Raw genomic sequence first — 19374 nt, 5'->3', positions numbered from 1 at the left:
AAACCAAAAATAAAAAAAAAAACAGAAAATAACAAGAGTTGGTGGGAATGTGGAGAAATTGGAACCCTTGCAGATTACTGTTAAGAATGTAAAATGGTGGAGCTGCTATGGAAAACAGTATAGTGGTTCCTCAAAAAAATTAAACATAATAATCATATGATTTGACAATCCACTTCTGTGTATATACCCAAAAGAAGTGAAAACAGGGACTCAAACAGATATTTGTACACCCATGTCCATAGCAGTGTCATTTATGATAGCTAAAACGTGGAAGCAACCCATATGTCCACGAGCGAATGAATGGATGAGGAAAATGTGGCATATAATGCAATGGAATATTAATCAGCCTTATAAAAGAACAAAATTCTCACAAATGCTACAAAATGGGTGGTGGGTATAGACATTATACCAAGTGAAATAACCAGACACGGAACAACAAATACTGTATGATTCAATTTATATGAGGTACTTAGAGTAGTCAAATTCATAGATTCACGAAGTAAAATGGTTGTTGTCGGGCTGGGGGGTGGGGAAAGAGACTGTGTGTTTAATGGGTATAGCATTTCAATTTGGGAAGATGAAAACGTTTTGAGGGTAAATAGTGGTGATGGTTGTACAATAGTGTGAATGTACTTAATGCCTTTGAACTGTACATGCTTTAAAATGGTTAAAATGCTAAGTTCTGTGTTATGTATATTTTACCACAAATTATTTCTCGAAAACAAATTTGGAAAAGTAATAAATTAGGTAAGTTTCTCATAAGACTAATCAAAAACAAAGGGTGACAAACAACATTGGGAATAAAAAACAGTAATATCTCAGACGCAGCAGCAATTAAATGTGAACATACTATGAAGATATATGTGTTCTTTCATAGGTACATTGTAAAGATATTAATTCTCCCTGATGGATCTTTAGAGACAGTACCGTTATAACCAAAATTCCAGTGAGATTTTCATATAGCTTCATAAACTTATTCTAAGATGTATACGGAAGAACAAAATGCTAGGAATGTTTGTGACATTTCTGTATGGGTCTTACCCTTCTAGATATTAAGACAAAATCAGAACAACTAAAACAGTGTAGAAAAAATTAAAATTGAATCCTTTCCTCACACCATAGACTAAAATCAAGCCCATGAAAATTAAGACTTAAATGTGAAAGGCAAAATAAATACAACTAATAGAAAAAATAGTTTGGGAGAGACTGTCTTTATGATCTTAGAGAAGGGTATCTTAAGACCCAAAAAGCACGAACAATAAAAGATGGATAACCTTAACTGCATTAAAATTAGCAACTTTCGTTCTTCAAAAGACAACATAAAGAGAGTAAAATGATAAGTTATGAACTGGGAAAAGATTTTTGCAACCTGTATAACTGAAGAGGGATTCCTATCCATAAAATACAATGAACTCTCACAGATCAGTAAAGGAAACACAAACAACCCAGTAGAAAAATGAGCAAGAACCAAACACTCATGACACACAAGAACGTTAATGGCCAGTAAATATATTTTAAAAACACAGCTGGAGTAAGCAGAGAGGTACAAATTAAAAACACGAAGTAACGGCAGATGGCTTTGTGAATCTGTAGACAGACGGATGACACCTTGGCATACCTGGTGAAGTTAGGCCTTTGCCTGTCCCGTGACTCCGAAGTTCTCCTAGGTCTGTACCCTGGAGCGCTGGTTCTGAAAGTGTAGTCCTTGAGTCACGTGGCATCGGCATCATCTGAGAACTTGTTAGAGATGCAAATTCTCAGGCCCCATCCCAAATCTACCAAATAAAACTCCAGTGAGGGGACCCAGCAGCTTGTGTTTTAATAGACCATCCAGGTGATGTGGTGCTGCTAAAATTTCATACAACAGAATTGTTTTTATGACAAAAGCTGGAATCAACAACGTGTCCAATCATAGGATGGATAAACTAAGAACAGAAGGCTTTATAGCTCAAAAAAAGGGAATGAACCAAAGATGTGCTCATTAGCAGGGAAGAATCTCAAAAACATAATGTTGAGTTTAATAAGTAAGTCATAGAGGAATACACATAGTATGATTCTATTGACATGAAGCAGAAAACTAACAATCTATCATTTAGGTATATAGATACTAAAACTGTAACAAAAAGCAAGAAAATTAACCCAAAATTCAGGATAATAGTTATCTTGGTAGAAGGGGTGACAGGGAGGGGAAGGGTATGTGCTTGAGAAAAGGCCACAGTGAGCTTCTGAGATCTTCCTGGTACTGTTCCTTTAGCTAGATGGCAGCTACATGATCATGCACGTTATTTGAAACTGTATATATGTTGTATGCATTTGTTCGCATGTAAACTACGAGAGGCAGCGTAGCCTGGTGCTTACAGGCATGGAAACTAGTCAGACTGCCTGAGTTCAAATCCTGGTTCTGCTTCTTCTAGACTTGTTTCTTAACTTCTCAGTGCCTCAGATTCCTCCTCTGTAAAATGGGGGTTCCAATAGTACTGACCTCGTACATCTCTGTAAAGTGAAGTTCCTGCTAATGACTAAGCAGTAATGGGTGTTTGTTGTTGTTACTCTGTATTTGATGCTGTTTTTCTATGTTTCATATATTTCACACCGAAAAATATTCGTTTAGGAAAAAAGTGAAGCGAGGCTGTCTCTCTCTTCCTCGACTTGTTTGGTATCCAGTTGTTTGGATTCTTTTATTTGAACTTAAATGGATTTTTCTCCTGTTGAGCTTTGGTTTTAATATGTGTTTTATATCCTGCTTGTTAGCAACATTCTCACCAGTTTTCTCTACTGTGATTATTTTTATAAAGCTTTGCAAAGCCAGCTGACAGGTACAAGTGCAAAGGCATGAAACACTTTTTTTTTTTAAATCTCTCCAAGCTGGCTTGGTTTTGCTTACCAGCCCATCTCTCTCCATGGCAACAAATATGCCCTCCAGGGAATGGTAATCTACGGACAGGTTGTCACCAGGCAGGTGCCTGCCAGGTGAGAGCAGGCTCCGGGGGTGCATCAGAACTGCTACCTCCAGAGGCAGGGCTTAGAGGGATTTCTGTGGAACAAACAGGGCAAGAAAGAAAAAGGTTTTATGTCTGCCTTTCAGGGAAGATGGCAAACCAAAGCCTAAGAAAGACTTCCGTATCCAGTAGATGAATGAGTGAAAGGGAAAGTTGTAAGATAAGCACCGTTTTATTGGTAAGAAAAAGAATATCAGCCTGGAGATCAGAAAAAATTCTGGTTGGGTTTTGAGACCTTAGGCAGTAAAACCTTGTAGGCAGAGGTTTCTTCTTTGCCACATAACTCTCATTCAGATTCATTCATTTGGGAAATATTACTCAGGACATGTTTTATGAGGTAAGTGCTAGTATTGGGGAAGAAATCTATGAAGCAAACAGACCTGGCTCCTGCCCTCTGGGAGTTTAGAGTCTTGAGGGGGTTATGGAAACATAAGGAAGTTACAGTATAAGTGATTAAAGACAGGAGCCGAACCCAGAGGAAGGGATAGCCAAGGAAGTTTCCCACAGGAAGGGCTATCTAAACTTAAACCTGAAGAACAAACAAGGATGAGCCGGGCAGGGTAGGGGCGAGCTGCAGCTGGGGAGGGAGAACATGGTGCAGTCAAGGAAGCTGGTGGTCAGGATGGCTGACTGGGCTGAGCGTGCGGTGCTGTCCACACACGAGGTGTGAGAGGTAAATGCAAGTTGTGGCCGACCTTAGGAACTCACAAGATTTTTTTTTTAAAGAATTTATTTTTGGGGGGATGCCTGGGTGGCTCAATCAGTTAAGCATCTGCCTTCAGCTCAGGTCATGATCCCAGGGTCCTGGGATCAAGCCCTGCATCGGGCTCCTTGCTAGTTGGGAGCCTGCTTCTCCCCCTCTGCCTGCCGTTCCCCCTGCTTGTGCTCTCTCTCTCTCTGACAAATATATAAATAAAATCTTTAAAAAAAAACAAACTTATTTTTTGGCAGAGAGAGCGTGCGTGCACAAGCAGGGGAGCGGCAGAGGGAGAGGGAGAAGCAGGCTCCCCGCGGAGCAGGGAGCCTGATGTGGGGCTCAATCCCAGGACCCTGGGATCAGGACCTGAGCCGAGGGCAGACACTTGACCGAGTGAGTCACCCAGGCACCCCAGGAACTCACAAGATTAATGAATGTGGAAATTAGTTGTAGGAAAGGAAGTCTATAATAACGACAGGGAATTTGTGTAATTCCTTCATTCTGATCCATAATCAGCAAACTGTCTGTGCAACCTGATGGTGAAAACACAAGATGTGGATTCTCTACCCCTGTCTGCTCCTTTGTAATTTAAACAATACTAGGAATTCAGAGAAACTGAATTTATTTCACACTTATGGCTTAGAAGTGATGTAAACTTTTCTCTTTCATGTGCGACATATTTGTACATTTCCGTGTGTAATTTGGGAGGTGGGCACCACACTTGTGCCCTGGATGAGTGTGTCTCCTTGGGGAGCTCAGTCCCAAAAGCCGTGGCAGGGGGTTGCTCCAACTGGGAGCTGTTCTGATCTTCCTGTGCAATAGAAATATGAGGGAAAGTCATCCTAATAAGTTTTAGTCAAAGTTATAATGTCTGTGAGGAGGAAGGACCCACTTTATAACTGCAGAGGCTCTGTGGGCTCTTCCTTGGCCAGAAGGATTCATTTCTCCCCAGATGTAGCCCAGGACCAAAGGCTTACCTATTTAATCATGTTGGAAGGTGGGGACTGGCTGGCCGATTGGCATGCTTTCTTTCTTTTCTTTCCTTCTTTCTCTTTCTCCCTTCCGTCCCTCCCTCCTCTTTCTTTCCTTCCTCCTTTTTTCCTTCCCTTCCTTCCTCCTTTCTTTTTCTTTTTTTCTTTTGATTGGAGCACACCCTGAAGTAGAGCAGAGTTGGCAGTTCTGTGAGTCCGTTGTGGGGTACACATTGAACCATTCATAGGAAATAAACCAACCTAGCACCTGAGTCGGGTGGCTGGAAGTCATGGACATTGAGCTACACAACCTGTAGTTCTCTCTAATACCAGGAGGATTCTCTGTTGAGGCCTAAACATCCTGCACAATTTGGAGAGGGTGCTGGAGAAAGGCCTGGAAGGGGTTTTCTGGGGCAAACGAGGGATCGACTTATCCCCTCTAATAAGCTGGAGATTTAGTGGTAGATCTCCTGTGAAGAATATTCAAAATAGAGACAACTGTGTGAACACTCAAAGAGGATGCTTAATACTTTGTCAGAAAGTAATAAATTGTCAATATGACTGAGGGGGAAGGGCGTGGGCAAAGCCAGAGGGAACTAGGGCCAAAGAACAGTTAACCAAACATGAAAGCACAGTATGCAGTCGCATTCCAAATGCCCAGGCAAAACTTTGTGAGGCTTTGCCAGTCCTTCATTGCCCGAAACCTGGAAACCTCTTTGTAACTTGGACCTACTGACCCTCAGTCCCCCTGCCATGACACTTGAGGGGCTTTGTATGGAGTATTAAATCTGTAAGTACCAATGTAACATAAATTCCACAGAGCACTTCCCTAACAAGAGAAGCTTCTTGGGACACCTGGGTGGCTCAGTCAGTTAAGCGTCTGCCTTCGGCTCAGGTCATGATCCCAGGGTCCTGGGATAGAGCCCCATGTCAGGCTCCCTGCTCAGCGGGGAGCCTGCTTCTCCCTGTCCCTCTGCTGCTCCCCATGCTTGTGTACGTGCGGTCTGTCAAATAAATAAATAAAATCTTTTAAAAAATGAAGCCTCCTTGATGGTCACACTTGAGATGGCATTCTTCACATCCATGCTGTCTGAGACTCCGATCTGCGTGCATTGATGAGGAAGAGATTAATCCGTGGGAAGTTACTAGCAAAAACGCCACCAACACTGACAGCAGGCTACTCAGGCAGCTATTAGTATTGCTAATTTGTATTTCCTTGATAATATGAAATTTATTTTGGCAAAAGACAAAATTTCTTTCTATGAGATCTTTCCACGAATTAGCTGAACTAATTCCTACCAGCACCACGTGGTTTTGAAAAACTATGCCTCAGATGCAAAAAAGGAAGGGTTTCCCCCACTGCCCCCCATATCAATTACATGTTTGAAGAACAAATTTGTGAGTGCTTGATCTGCTGTTTGGAGGCTAGATAAAATCGGCATTTTTGTCTCTTTTGCAATGTTGAGCATATTTAGACCCATGGGAACTGGGAAGTCCGTCTGTGACCCTGCCCATAATGGCCTCTGAACAGCACGCTGCCGGGCCCCTCTTTCCTGCCTCACGGCTCTTTGTATGGCCGCTGGAGCAGAGCTGTGTGGCCACTTAGTTGGAAGATCAGGGCATTTTAAAGGGCTTGCCAGGGAAGATAGAGAAGGAAATGTTCTATTGCTCCCTCTCACATTGAAATTGTGCTGTTTGGGATACAAACAAAAATCAACACGCAGCACGTAAGGAACCAGGGAGTTGGTGCCAGGGGCGGAGGGCTGGACGATGCATGGCAGGTGTTCTCGCCCTCTCCTATGGGTGCGGCCACTCTCCCCAGTCCGCGGCCTTGTACCTGCGGGCACATTAACCCCTGAGGTACACCGTGGCCGTGTCATGGACAGAGCTGTCAGTATTCCAGTGTCTCAGGATATTCCACCTGCACCCTGGGCTGGGGACAGAAGCCGTCACGAGTGGCTTCGGTGAGTTTAGAGGCGGACAAGGGACCCACGTGGTTCAGCTCCCAGCAGTGAGCCTAAGAGATGCCTCCTCCTGGGATGAGCTGCCCAGGTCCAAATACAATAAAGAGCCCTCTCCAAGCCACCCCTCACCCCCTGCCCACCCGGTCACCATAGATCCCTGCCAATGTTCCCAAGCTTGGGAGAGCTTTCCTACCTCTTAAATTTCAGAGGCCTGCTCAGAATGCAAAGAAGATTCCTCCTCCTGTTCCCATCATACTCTATTACTGCTGGGCATCAGCAGATGGAGGCAGCCTTTTATATGCAAATATTTGGAACCCATTAATTCCCCAGTTCCTGCCACCTACCTCCCTCTTGTAAGACCCTGATCTGTACCATCTAAATGGCAAATAGCAGTTCCCACCCAACTAGAACTATTCAAGCCTTTAAAGCAGGGTTATAGCCTGAGGCCTGAAATGGACGTAGTTTTGACACCAGCGCTGATTCAAATGCAGTCCCTGTGAGAAACAGACTCTCTAAGAGGTGGATGACTGAAGGCAAATCTCTTGGGGGAAGAGAAAGACATCTTATGTTTAATGAGGAAAATGATAGTGGGTACTGACCTCTGACCAAGTGCTGAGACTGTGCTGAATGCTTTGTGGAAGGATCTCATTCATTCCTTGTAGGAGCCTTTGAGGTCTGCCCTGTCATCATCCCAGATTTATACATAAGAAAAGAGGGGCTCCAAGAGGCTCAGGAATTTTTCCAGAGTGCCCATCTGGGCCGTGGTAAAACCAGGATTGGACCTCGGCAACCCACGCCCACACCCTGAGCCCCTTTGTATGCTCTGCTGAAGAGGCGAAAGAAGTAAGAACTGCCACAGAAATGGCAAGGACAACAGAGACAATTGAGGATTTATCGGTCTCCTTCCACCCTGTTAGTGCCATTGTGAAAAGAGCTTCTGGCCTTCCCATAGTCCTTCAGCCCTCTTCCTTTCTTTGTTTTCCTCCCTCCCCTGCTGTCCTTTCTCTGCTCCCTCCCACTCAGAGCCTGAGGAAGCCTCTGAGCCAAGCCCTGTGCCGTGTGCCAAGTTAGCTCCCTCCCTGGCAGCCATTTCTTTCAGCGGATCAGTATTGAAATTTCTTTTGCTGATCAATATTGAAAGTTGTGGCCAGGGAAGAAAAATGTTCTCAAAATACAAAACTTGTCTCCCAGGGAGATTCTTTCTTAGAAGAGAGCAAGTACTTCAGACTGCTCCAGCAGTTCTCTCATGCAGTATGACCAAGCATTCTGAATAAGGCGTTCAGGAACGGCCCTTCGTCTGCTCCACATCCAGCTTCCAGAATCGCCAGGCTCCTCAGCCCGCCTCCCAGCCTCGGCCCACGTGCAGTGGAATCCAATCCCCTGTCACTGCCTTCAGCTGTGCCATATTCTTATTTGCTCCTCTCCTGTATATTTTTGTACTCGCATTTCATGTTTTAACTCCATCTGTGGCACGTGTCTGCCCTTGTGTTCAGTCTCAGTACCAAAATCTGTAGAGCTCTCCTGTTTTACTGCCACATTTAGCAATTTCTTTCATAGTCACCAAACCAGACAGGCCTTGTCAGGTAGAAATTGGAAGAAAACCAAATGGGAGTGGGGACACCGAGGTCTTTCCCTCTTGAGAAAGTTGTTTCCTCTTGTACCAGTTTTGATATAAGGCAACCTTATACATGGTTTCATGCCTGGGGCAAGTTGGCTCTTGAATATGGATGCCAGTGGGTTTTGAATGGCCACCCAGCCTGGCTGAATACTGGAGTTGGGGCACAACTCTTCTCCCAGGAGCTGGTTTCTAGGGTTGTGTCAAGTTGATCATTTATGAGGAAAGCTCTTGAAAGTGGCCTCATTTTACCTGAACATTGTTTCTGACTTCATTTCAATACTGGGTCTCCTGTAGCCTGAAGGAAATGTAGGAAATTGGTTCTAGAGTTCAGTGGTACGGTTAGTCACTGAATACACCATCTACTCAGTCCCCTTCAGTTGTCCACACAAGCTGCTTTTACAGAGGGGATACCACATTCACCAGAGAAGTCTGGCAAAGAGAAGTCATGTGGAGGAATCTGAGCTCCTGGCAACAGTGTTGGAAGAAGTGGTCCTAGGCATTCTCCCAAGCCTCCTGCCTCGGGTCCTTCCCTGAAGCACATGGATACATGGATGATGGCAAGAACCTGATGAAACTGAAGTTCTGTGAGAAGGGGATATGGTTGGGTAGGCTCACCACACAGGAAGTGGGAAGTTAAACCTCACACCACTCCTGTGTTATGAGAATCCTAAACCAAGAAATTACATGTTCTACAGCTGGAAAACCCATAATGTTTCCTAGTAGAGGCAAATTTAAAAATCTCTATAACCTAGGGCACAGAGTAAGCAACCCCTACTGAAGAGAAACATAGCTTCAAACCCACTATGAGAAAGAATAACTAGACACAATGGAGCCTTCTCTCTACCTCTCCAAAGAAAACCCAGTAGAACAGGTTGAAACTTTAAACATGTACAAATAGAACCACAAGGCAGGGAGAGGTAAATTTGGAAAACCAAATGAAAATTCACAATGGAGAAAAGTATGTCACTGAAATAAAGTTACCATAGCTCACCCTTGAATAACATGGGTTTCAACTGCATGAGTCCACTTATACATGGATTTTTTTTTTTAAGATTTTATTTATTTATTTGACAGAGAGAAACAGTGAGAGATGGAACACAAGCGGGGGGGGGGGTGGGAGATGGAGAAGCAGGCTTCCTGCCAAGCAGGGAGCCCAATGTGGGGCTCAATCCCAGGACCCTGGGATCATGACCTGAGCCAAAGGCAGATGCTTAACAACTGAGCCACCCAGGCGCCCCTATACATGGATTTTTTTGAAAAAGTACTGCAAATATGTTTTCTCTTACGATTTTTTTAATAATATTTTCTATAGCTTACTTTATTGTAAGAATACAGTATATATAATAAGTATAACATACCAAATATGTATTAACTGTTTATGTCATCAGTAAGGTGTCTGGGCAACAATAGGCTATTAGTAGTTAAGTTTTCGGAGAGTCAAAAGTTATACTTGGATTTTTGACTGTGTGGTGATTGCTGTCCCTTAACCTCCGTGTTGTTGAAGAGTTAACTATACTGAATGGATTGAAAAGTAAACCACTAAAACAGGAATTAGTGAATTTATAGAAATCAGAAAAAAGAAAACAGGAAATAAGTGGAAATCTGGAAGGCAAAGTGGGGAAGGTCTAATAGAAGAAAATATTAAAAAAATAGAGGGCAAGCAATATTCAAAAAGTTCACAGTTGAACACTTTCCAGATTCAAAGAAATATCTTCTCATTTGAAGGAGTAAAACAGATTTTCAACCATGATAGATAAAAATGAATCCTCATTGTTATGTCTTGGTGTAACTTCATACCATCGATAACAGTAAAAACTTAAAAACCTACCAATGAGAACATATTTCCTTATAAAGAAATGTCTTCCCAACAAGAGAAGTCACAATAAATGAAATATTATCTCTAAACTGCTGAGGGAAAAGTAATGGTCAATCCAGAATTCTATACCCAATAAAGCTATCATGCAAGATTAAAAGCAAAAATAAAAGATTTTTGTGGTCCAAAGACTAGGTGAGTTTAATCCCTCACAGACCATTGTTGAAAGAATTTCTAAAAATGGACTTCAACAGAAAAAAAAAAAAAGATCAGATCCAGAAGGAAGGAATGGATTTCAAAAACCACAGAAGTTAGTATGTTGGTTTATTTACCTAAGTATGGATTGTAAATGATAATGACTAATAGAGGCTTTAAAAAAAGGATGAAATTCAACTACCTGGCAGTAACATGAAAGATGATAGAAGGCATTCTAAGATCCTTTTATTTTCTGAAGGAGGACATAAATACTGATTAACCTTTGTGTTAAAAACTTAAGCATAAGTGCTAAAATGAAAGAAAATCACTTCTAAACCAGTAGAGGGAGGGAAAAGGTGTTAAAGCAATCAACCTGATTTCAGAAAGCAAGAATGAAGAAAAACATAATCAGAAAACACACAGGAAGTTTTATATATATTTATATGTATTAGTGATGGCAGAAATAAGCTCCAGTGTATCAGTTTTTACAATAAGTACAGCTTACATCTTAGTAACTATGAGATTAGATTTTATTTTAATTAGCCATGTACCACTAATGAAATACACTTTAAAATACAAAGTTTAGAAGTCCTACTCAATCTTGTGGATTTTATCTTTGAAAAATATCAGGGTGAGGAGGTGGCATTGAAAATGACCATCTTTTCTTGCCTAAGAGACTGGGGATCGCATTAACTCAGGATGATAGATGGGCAAGTCCTACCTTGTTAATAGGTTAATATTTATTGATTTCTTAAGTCTTAACTGTGGCCTCCCAAGGAACTTAAGGAGCATCAGAGAGAAGAGCTTGTGTCATGTGTCATGGAAGCCCAGACGCAGGAGAACTGGGGAGTGTGGAGTGGAGTGGAAGCTGTCCTCCCTACCCACTCCACCCCCCAGCCCCCGCCCAAAAAAGAATTCAGGAAGACAGGAGACATCAAAGGCAAAGAAGATAGTCAGTGGTATCTGTGCTGGAGCAAGGTTGAGCTGAACGAGTACTGAGAAGAAGCTTTTAGGTCAAGGTGTAAGAGGCCAGATGAGTGAGGTAGTGGGCCTACTGGTAAGAGATTAAGGAGGAAAAAGGGAAGAAATTGAAGAAGCAAAAATGGATTTCTCTCTCAAGTTCAGCACCTAAGGGAAGACAGAATGGATGGTAAAGAGAAATTCAGGCTCGAGGGAAGTGATCTTGGAATAGGCAATAACCATTTTTAAGAATAAAACCTTAATTATCTAGAGCCCTCAGGGAAATGAGTTTCCTGGGTAACCATCTTTTCTAGGTGACCTAATGCTGCTTTTTAAAATACCACTGCTAATTTTGACCATTTTTAAATACCCAGAGTCACCAGCAGTGACAATATCAGGGTGGTCTCTTGCCTTGAACTAAGGGTGATCATCCTTTGTGACTTCATTTTGATCTCTCGCCATCGTTGCCCCACAGGACAGTTCGCCTCTCCCTAGACTAGCCACAGAGAGCTGGCCTCTTGAGTTCTTTTCTCTGCTTTTTGACATCTTGGAGCATCTTTCTTTTACCGTCAGCCACCTTTTATCATGACTTGCTACAATTTTCTCTGTCTAGCATGCTCTTGAGCTGGGTTAGGATGTGTTCAGCCCTGACAGATGAATCTACTCGGTATTGACTCAGCCAGGTTTCTTAACTTGAAAGGCTAAAGTCTGGACCCTGGTCAATCACCAGGATAATAAACATCACTCCGATATTGTTGGTAGCCTTTCCCGGCATGGTTCTTTCTCAGATATACAGTTTAATATAAACCCAAGAGTAATCTGGGGTGAGCATCTGAGAGACTCTTCTGAATATAGTATAAGCTGCAGTATGTGGATTTGGGGACATTTATTTGGCCCTTGAGCCAAAGGCCTCTCTGGACTCTTTTCTGTTTATTTCCTGATCTCAACAGGAGAACCCTCCAGAAGGGCTAACTGGCTGCATCTTCCCTCAAGTGCTACTGAAGACATTTCTGCCTCAAAGCTGATAATTCTCTCCATACAGATAGAAAAAGAAGGTGTCTCTCCTCCCCACCCACCACCCACCCTCCAGGAGGAAAGGCATTTATTTTGTATTAACTCAAACAGCCTCTCCTCTGCCACCTAGAGTGTGTCCTGCAGTCCTCTCCTGCCTGGGCTGCAAGGAGACTTGAGTCTCAAAGACTTTATGTCCTGGACTCTTAATCCTGAGATCATTTGCTGCAGACCTTAGTCTTAAATATTGTGATGATGGGCTAGACGCTAGTCTCTCATTTTTATTTAATTAATTAATTAATTAATTTTTTTGCCGGTCTCCTTTAATATGAGACTCAGTAAATCCATCAAGGGTCTTAACAGAAGAAATAGAAGAGCCTTCTGGGGTTCTGAATTCCATAAAATCACAGTCCTGAGGGCAAGGCAGAGACATTCCAAAGTAGGGAAAAACCACTAGTAATATCAGGGTGGTCTGTTGTTAAAGGTCTGTCATTAAAGCCTTCCAAGAAGCCTTCCTTATAGGGTGACATTTATTATCTTGGTGATTTATCAGAGTCTAGCTTTTAGCTTTTCAGGCTCAGAAACTGGTTTAATCAACATACAAAGAACAGATTCATTGTCAGAGCTGGGCTCACCCTAAACAAGCTTACAAAACTGATCTGGAAACTGAAATGCCAGTTGACATTAATATGGAGAAATATAACTGACTGATATTCCTAAAGTACAATGCCTGGCTCATTCCTTCCCTGTAGGCAGGCGTACACGAGCCAGATCATAATCAGGTTATTTGGTGAACGTGAAATCAGAGTTAACGGTGAATCATGTTTAATGGCATAGGCTGAGAGAGTAATTCATCCACACTAAATATGGTTGTACCAGCGGAACTAAATCTCTTTGAAGTCTGTCAGCTAAGACTCTCTGTGCTCTGATCAGTATTTGGATAGACACCTGCCAATGTTTTGTCTCGTTTTTTTTTTTTTTAATGCTTCAAGGCCAACCCAGGCCTACACCCACCAAAATCCCCTCCTACACTGGTCTTTAGATATTAATATTTTCCATTGACTAATAATGTAGCCATTCTTTTTCCTCGAGTTTAAATCTCTATGAGCAATCTTATTTTCTAATTCTTGGTGGACCCCCCACTGTACCTACGTTGATCGAGAGGAGAGAATGGCATTGATAAGGGTGGGTGAATAGCTCATTCACACGAAGGTTTATCAGTCCTTTCCCAAAAACACCTTCACATTTTTACTGTATTCCAATGCTACATGTACTATTGATGTTTTTATTTAAATCAACTCACTTTTTAAAAACAATTTTATTTTAAAAGATTGACCCCTACCATAAATGGAAAATGACTATCCTTTGTCCTAAAAAAGAATGTGGTCCAAAAAATAAACACTGAAAACCAAAGCTCTTATGATTCCCAAGTACTTTTTCAGTGAGGCATGGTTTGCCAAGCAAAGCTATGAGCCCAAGCAGATCCATATTAAAGACAGATTCACACCAAACGGAGACTGTCTCCTTGACATCACCAAAAACCTCAAAGGACTCAACAGCAGAATAATTTAGGAGGTTATTTAATGTATGTGGTGCCTTGTCCATCCACTTAAAAGAATAATCTCACGTTAGGCATCCCACATTTTGGGAAAAGATGGCCTAGACTTTAAGATTTTATTTATTCATTTGAGACAGAGAGATACACAGAGAGAGAGTGAGCATGAGAAGGGGGAGAGGCAGAGGGAGAGGGAGAAGCAGACTCCCCGCTGAGCAGGGAGCCCAACGTGGGGCTCGATCCAGGACCCAGAGATCATGACCTGAGCCGAAGGCAGATGCTTAACCGTCTGAGCCACCCAGGCGCCCCTTGCCTAGACTTCTGGAGACTTTAGGGGTATTTGAAAACTGCTGACACAGCTGTAGTGATGCCTCTTTCCCAGGCTTCCTCGACTCCAGATTCCGCCTGATGCCACACTGATGGTCTCATTCCTGCTTCTCCCTACACAGGTACACATTGGCAGCTCAGGACCTGGTGATGCGTGCCCGTGGTGTCCTGAAGGACAGAGGATGGCGGATATCTAATGACCGACTGGGCTCAGGAGACGACATTTCTGTATATGTCATTCCTTTAATACATGGGAACAAACTTTCATGAAAACAGCCCGGGGCATCGGGAGGACAGCAGGGGAGAAAGCTGGGATACCTCTTAGCAGGGCGGGACTGGGACGTGCCCCCGCAGAGTTCCAGGGGATGCAACCTCTTCCCAGCCCAGGTGGGGAGTTTGCTGCTGAAAGGCCTCTGGCTGTACTTCTGGGGGACCCTTAGATTTCAGTTTCCTCTTCAGTAACAGGTCTGGATACTCAACAAGAGCAAAACATAAAGGCTGCTACTGAGTGTTGTGTTTCTTTTGGTTCCTTTAATAGGCCTCCTGGGTGGCCATTGCCTATTTTGGGCACACACATATTTATTTGGAGTAGCTGGGCAGCCATTTTCAGGTGTAACTGGCAGAAGACTCTTCGGCCTGTCAAGCTGCCAGCTTCTCTACGGGTTAAAAGTGCTGCATTGGAAAGTTGGGGATCATGCCTCAGAAAGTGTAAGCCCCCACCTCCTAGTAAGCCTGAGATTTATTTCAGGGAACACCATCTGTGTGTGTGTGTGTCTGTCTGTCTCTCTCTTCATTCTTTCATGGTTATGGTGGGGTGAGGCAGGGATTTTTTCTTTTCGATATTCCTTGAATCTTAATTGTTTCCCTTTCATAAAACAGGCCTGGGACTTTCCAGCTCCTTGCTGAGGAATTTGTGTGTCAAAGTCCAGCCCAGGCCGTCCCCATATCCTGTAGCCCACACCACCCAGGCAGCCTTCTGGAGCGGTGCCCTGGCTGACAGAGTACTGTCTTTGTTGTGTAACAGTTTGTTCCTGAGTTGCATTTTCTCACCAAATCAGTGTGTTTTCATGAAAATATGGGTGTTTCTTTGGACCAACAGTTCCTCAGTTGTTTTCAAGGGTCCCCCTTTTGTGGCTTGAGATTTCTCTGAGAATCCAGGTTTTCATTTCTGGAATGGTTGGCCCTCCCCACCTGCTGTGCCATGGGGACATACGTAAAGCAGTGTTGAAGAGATCAGAACAGGAAGCTCCATGTATCAGTCAGGTCACCATACCTCATATGAAGACCATTCCTCCATTTTGGATCCAGGTTCCATGGGCTATGACTGTCCCCAAGGCCACTCCACATCAGTACGTATCCGTGTACTGTCAGGGAGCAGCAGTCCTGCTCTCCCCCTCATCTTCAGGCAAGGCCCACTCAGAATAGCCATCTGATTAAAGTGAATTTGAATTGGATTGACTGGTCATTCTCCTGCTGTGTGCCCCATTCCTTCCCCAGCCACCCAACAGCTGCAACCCCAGTTCCCATTGTAGTTCCACTTCTGGGCGTTCCTCACAAGAGCTGCAGAAGCAGTGGACACCAAATCTACCTGTTGCTTCTCTATCAAGAGAAATCACAAAATAGGTTTTTAGAAATCACTTCTATCTGTTGGGCAGACTACTGCTCTGCACCGGAGGACCTTGTAGAGCGATGTCCAATTACTGAGTCTTCTTCCTGCACACCTCCTGTGGTTTCATCACCATCCTGACAGTTTTGTGTAATTTAAACATTCTTCCCACCCAGTAAAGAACAATGTTGGTGATGTGATTCCCAAAACTGCTGGAGAGCCAGTTCCAGTTCACGTGTTTGCTGGGTCCCTTCCCCAGAGGAGAGGAGACGAGAGGAACCTTTCCTCCAGGACAGTTCGTCACCTTCCTAGAGTTGTAGATATTCCAGTAGGAAAGGCCTGGAGCCTCTCTACTCAGGAATGAATTCATTCCACACTGTGGAAATGATGCCCTGTCTGGTAGGTAAAGTACTTGGGGATTTACCCACCAGCTGTTTGCCAAAATGTTGCCTGGGAAGAATTGGACTACTACCTTGTCAGGGGTCATCTTCATCTGACAGCTTGCCTCCTCCTCCAGGAGATTTGAGCAACCCCAGATGGCTCTTTGGGGACCAATCTGTGGGAAGCCATTTGCTCCTCTGGCAGAATAAGATGCTGTGGGACAACGTGCAGGCATCTCCCACAGTGTGGTTCCACCTTCTGTCCCTGCCCTGCCTCAAAGTCACGTACAAGGGGAAAACGAGAAGTTGTTTTTTTTTTGAAAGATTTTATTTATTTATTTGACAGAGACAGAGATAGCGAGAGCAGGAACACAAGCAGCGGGAGTGGGAGAGGGAGAGCAGGCTTCCCACCGAGGAGGGAGCCCGATGTGGGACTCGATCCCAGGACCCTGGGAACATGACCTGAGCCGAAAGCAGACGCTTAACGACTGAGCCACCCAGGCGCCCGAAAACGAGAAAGTTTTTTGTGGAGGACTCTGAACTGCCTTCTTTGGGAAGCTCTCCTCACAAGCAATCACCTCTTTCCCGTGTTCCCATTGCCTTTCATCTGTTTTCTCTCCTGCGCTTTGATGTTGGTCCTACCTTGCACTTTTCTACTTTTATTTGAGCCACCAGAGTCCAACTTTGGGCATAGATGTCATGATAGTCTTCTACTCTACTCAAGTCACCAATTCATGTACTGCCAAGAAATGTCTCAGGAAAAATTCTGGAACCCCCTTTTTCAATTTATCCTAAAGTCTTGAGCATTTAGTCCTGCTGGTTTTAGTTAGAAAGGTATCCAGGAATTCTTGTCATAAGCCTCCTTGGTGGAAAGATCTTAGTTAAAAAGCTCAAGCCCTCTTTCTGTTTGGGGGATGGGAGGAAAATTACAAATGAGGTGGATAAATCATATGTGGAAAAAGTGATGTGTTAATGCCCATAGCAGATCTTCCCAGCACTGATATTGCTCTGTGAATTGAGCTTACTCTGTTTGGCTTTATTTTTCACCCAGGCCCCGTCCCATCTCATCCCAAGAGCAGCAACTGTGTCTACGTAACAGGGTTGGCCCTTGGAGCATTCCTGGAGAGGTCAAAAGGCAACAGACTCAAAATTCTGAAGAACGTATTTATATGTGGTTCTGAAATCTCGTGCATCTGACTTATTGCCAAATCTGCTTGTCCTAATAGCCTCAGAGGAAGTCTTGTTTAATAAAAAGCTTTCGATTTCCTAGTCAAGTCTTTATGGTTGTCTTGGGGTATGTATGGCCACTTCCTCTAATGAAAGGCTCTTTCGGTTCTAAATCTCTTTGTTGGGCTGGACCCTGCTCTTCGGAATACTTGGCGACGGGTCTTTTCCTTAAAGAGAGCAAACTCATACTCCATCCACACCTTGTAGCTTCTTGCCAGGCGACAGCCAAACCTTGGTTCTCACGACACCTGCAGTGAGAGCAGCGCCAGCAGTGAGAGATGGAGGGTATGTTCTGCGGTGGGTCTGCTTACCTAACTGCCCTTCTTGGGGTGGGAAGGGAGAGGGGAAAATCGGGCTAGGCCAAGTACTCGGCTGTGGACTAGGACAAACTACAAAAAGTGGCAATTTCAGTTCCTTTCCACAACTTTGGGGAATTTAGGGTGTTTGATTTTTTAATTCCTAGCAGCTTACCTCTATGGGGTTGTGTGAAGTCAGCTGCGCTCACCTTCTTCTTACTCCTAAGTATTCACTTCCGTCTCGGGACAACTACAGCTGTAGGCAGGTATTGGTGGGCAGGGATGAGAGTCTTGGGACCCAGATTTGGCCTCAGATCTTGGCCATTCGGGCAGGATTTTTGGTTTACCAAGAGCACTAGCATGGAAACATACGGAAAAAGACTCCCACATCTTTAAAATTCTGATTCTCCTCTAGACTGCACCTCCTTCCTCGTCTGCCAATCCATTTGTTTTCAACATGGCCAAGGGCGGTCAGTGGTTTCTTTCCACCACAGTTTGAGGATCTGAGCTTTCCTTAAGTGACCCAGCAGCACCACTGTTCTCAGAGGGAATATGTTAAACTTTTATGAGATTCTGTCTTCAGTAAATTAGTGCTTCTGGGACACTTGGAGAAAGCAGTGAAGAGTCATTGTCTATGCAAAGAACAATCAGGCTGACCCTAAAATTTACCAGATCTCAGAAAACAGGAAAACAGTATCTGGCCCCAGGACAGAATCTTACTTTAGAAACTTGGATTTGTGAGAACTTCACAATTGCAGAGAAGGCTGAGAGTCTGCACACCACACACCGCCCACCATGCCGGGCAGACTCTGGGTGGGCGTGGCTGATGTGGCAGGTGCGTACACTGGGATTTTTCAAAGGACACTACGTGAGCAGCCTCCTTGCCTCTCAGGCGAGCACCATGGCAGCTCTTTGTCAGATCTGAGTGCCGGTCTGGGCACGACTGCTCTTTCTAACCCATAATGTTACGTGTAAATAGCTTTCATTTTTCCTCTGCGTCTTAGATGAAGTCTTGTTCACATAGCAACCAGGTAGACAGTGACCAAATAAGGCTGTAAATGTGCTGTTGTTTTCTACTGTGATGTACTTGAAGGAGAACCTTGTGCCCCCCCACTTTTCAGACCTTCCATAGTATTTTGTGTTTGGGGAGTCCTGAGGTAATTCTCTTATTTCTGTTCGCTTCCATTTTCTCTGTTTCTTCTGGAGACCCAGGGAGGTCCACAGTGGAGATCATTTGTAAGGTCTGGGTTTCCAAAAATGCCAGATGTACAGGGAATGACAGGAATCTGCCTGAAAATGGTTTCAGAACCATGTACCTTTATGCTTTGTGATTGTGAAACCTTGAATTTGTAACCCCCCAAAATGAAAACTGTTTAGTAAAGGGGGTCTATTTTGTGTGTTTTGAAACTTAGGTGCGATGTTCCCTGGAAAAAGCTAAAGAAATGTATATGCTCAATGACATTTTAAAATAAAATATTATATATATGTATATAGGACCCCTCTAGAAAAAAGTTTGTGTCATTTCTTTTAATTCGCTTTGAAGTTTCTTCATATCAGGTAATGGAATGACGGGAGTGTCATGGCCTCACGGGGAGTTACAAACTGTCAACAGATTTGAAAGACAATCAAAAGGGAATGGATGCCGACTCTATAAACCTACACAAGAATAGCAGTAAAGGCTATCCATTTCAACAGTGCATCTAGAAGAAACATCTTGGATATTACTACCAAGAATTGCTCCCAAGAGGTATTCTT

General features: G+C 43.6%; 1 protein-coding gene across 2 annotated transcripts in view; it reads left to right on the top strand.

The window, feature by feature from the left end:
- Nucleotides 1–17365, top strand: part of PPM1H (protein phosphatase, Mg2+/Mn2+ dependent 1H) — a 243318-nt gene extending 225953 nt beyond the window's left edge. For both annotated transcript variants that reach the window (XM_078076213.1, XM_036122874.2), the window contains one exon: nucleotides 14233–17365. In XM_078076213.1, coding sequence (XP_077932339.1) covers nucleotides 14233–14307 — 75 coding nt within the window. In that variant the 3' untranslated portion in view covers nucleotides 14308–17365. The remainder of the gene's footprint in view (nucleotides 1–14232) is intronic.
- The last annotated feature ends 2009 nt before the right edge of the window (nucleotides 17366–19374 follow it).

This window comes from Halichoerus grypus, chromosome 6 (genome assembly GCF_964656455.1).
Source record: "Halichoerus grypus chromosome 6, mHalGry1.hap1.1, whole genome shotgun sequence".
Classification (NCBI taxonomy): Eukaryota; Metazoa; Chordata; class Mammalia; order Carnivora; family Phocidae; genus Halichoerus; species Halichoerus grypus.
This window is presented reverse-complemented; position numbering and strand designations above follow the sequence as displayed.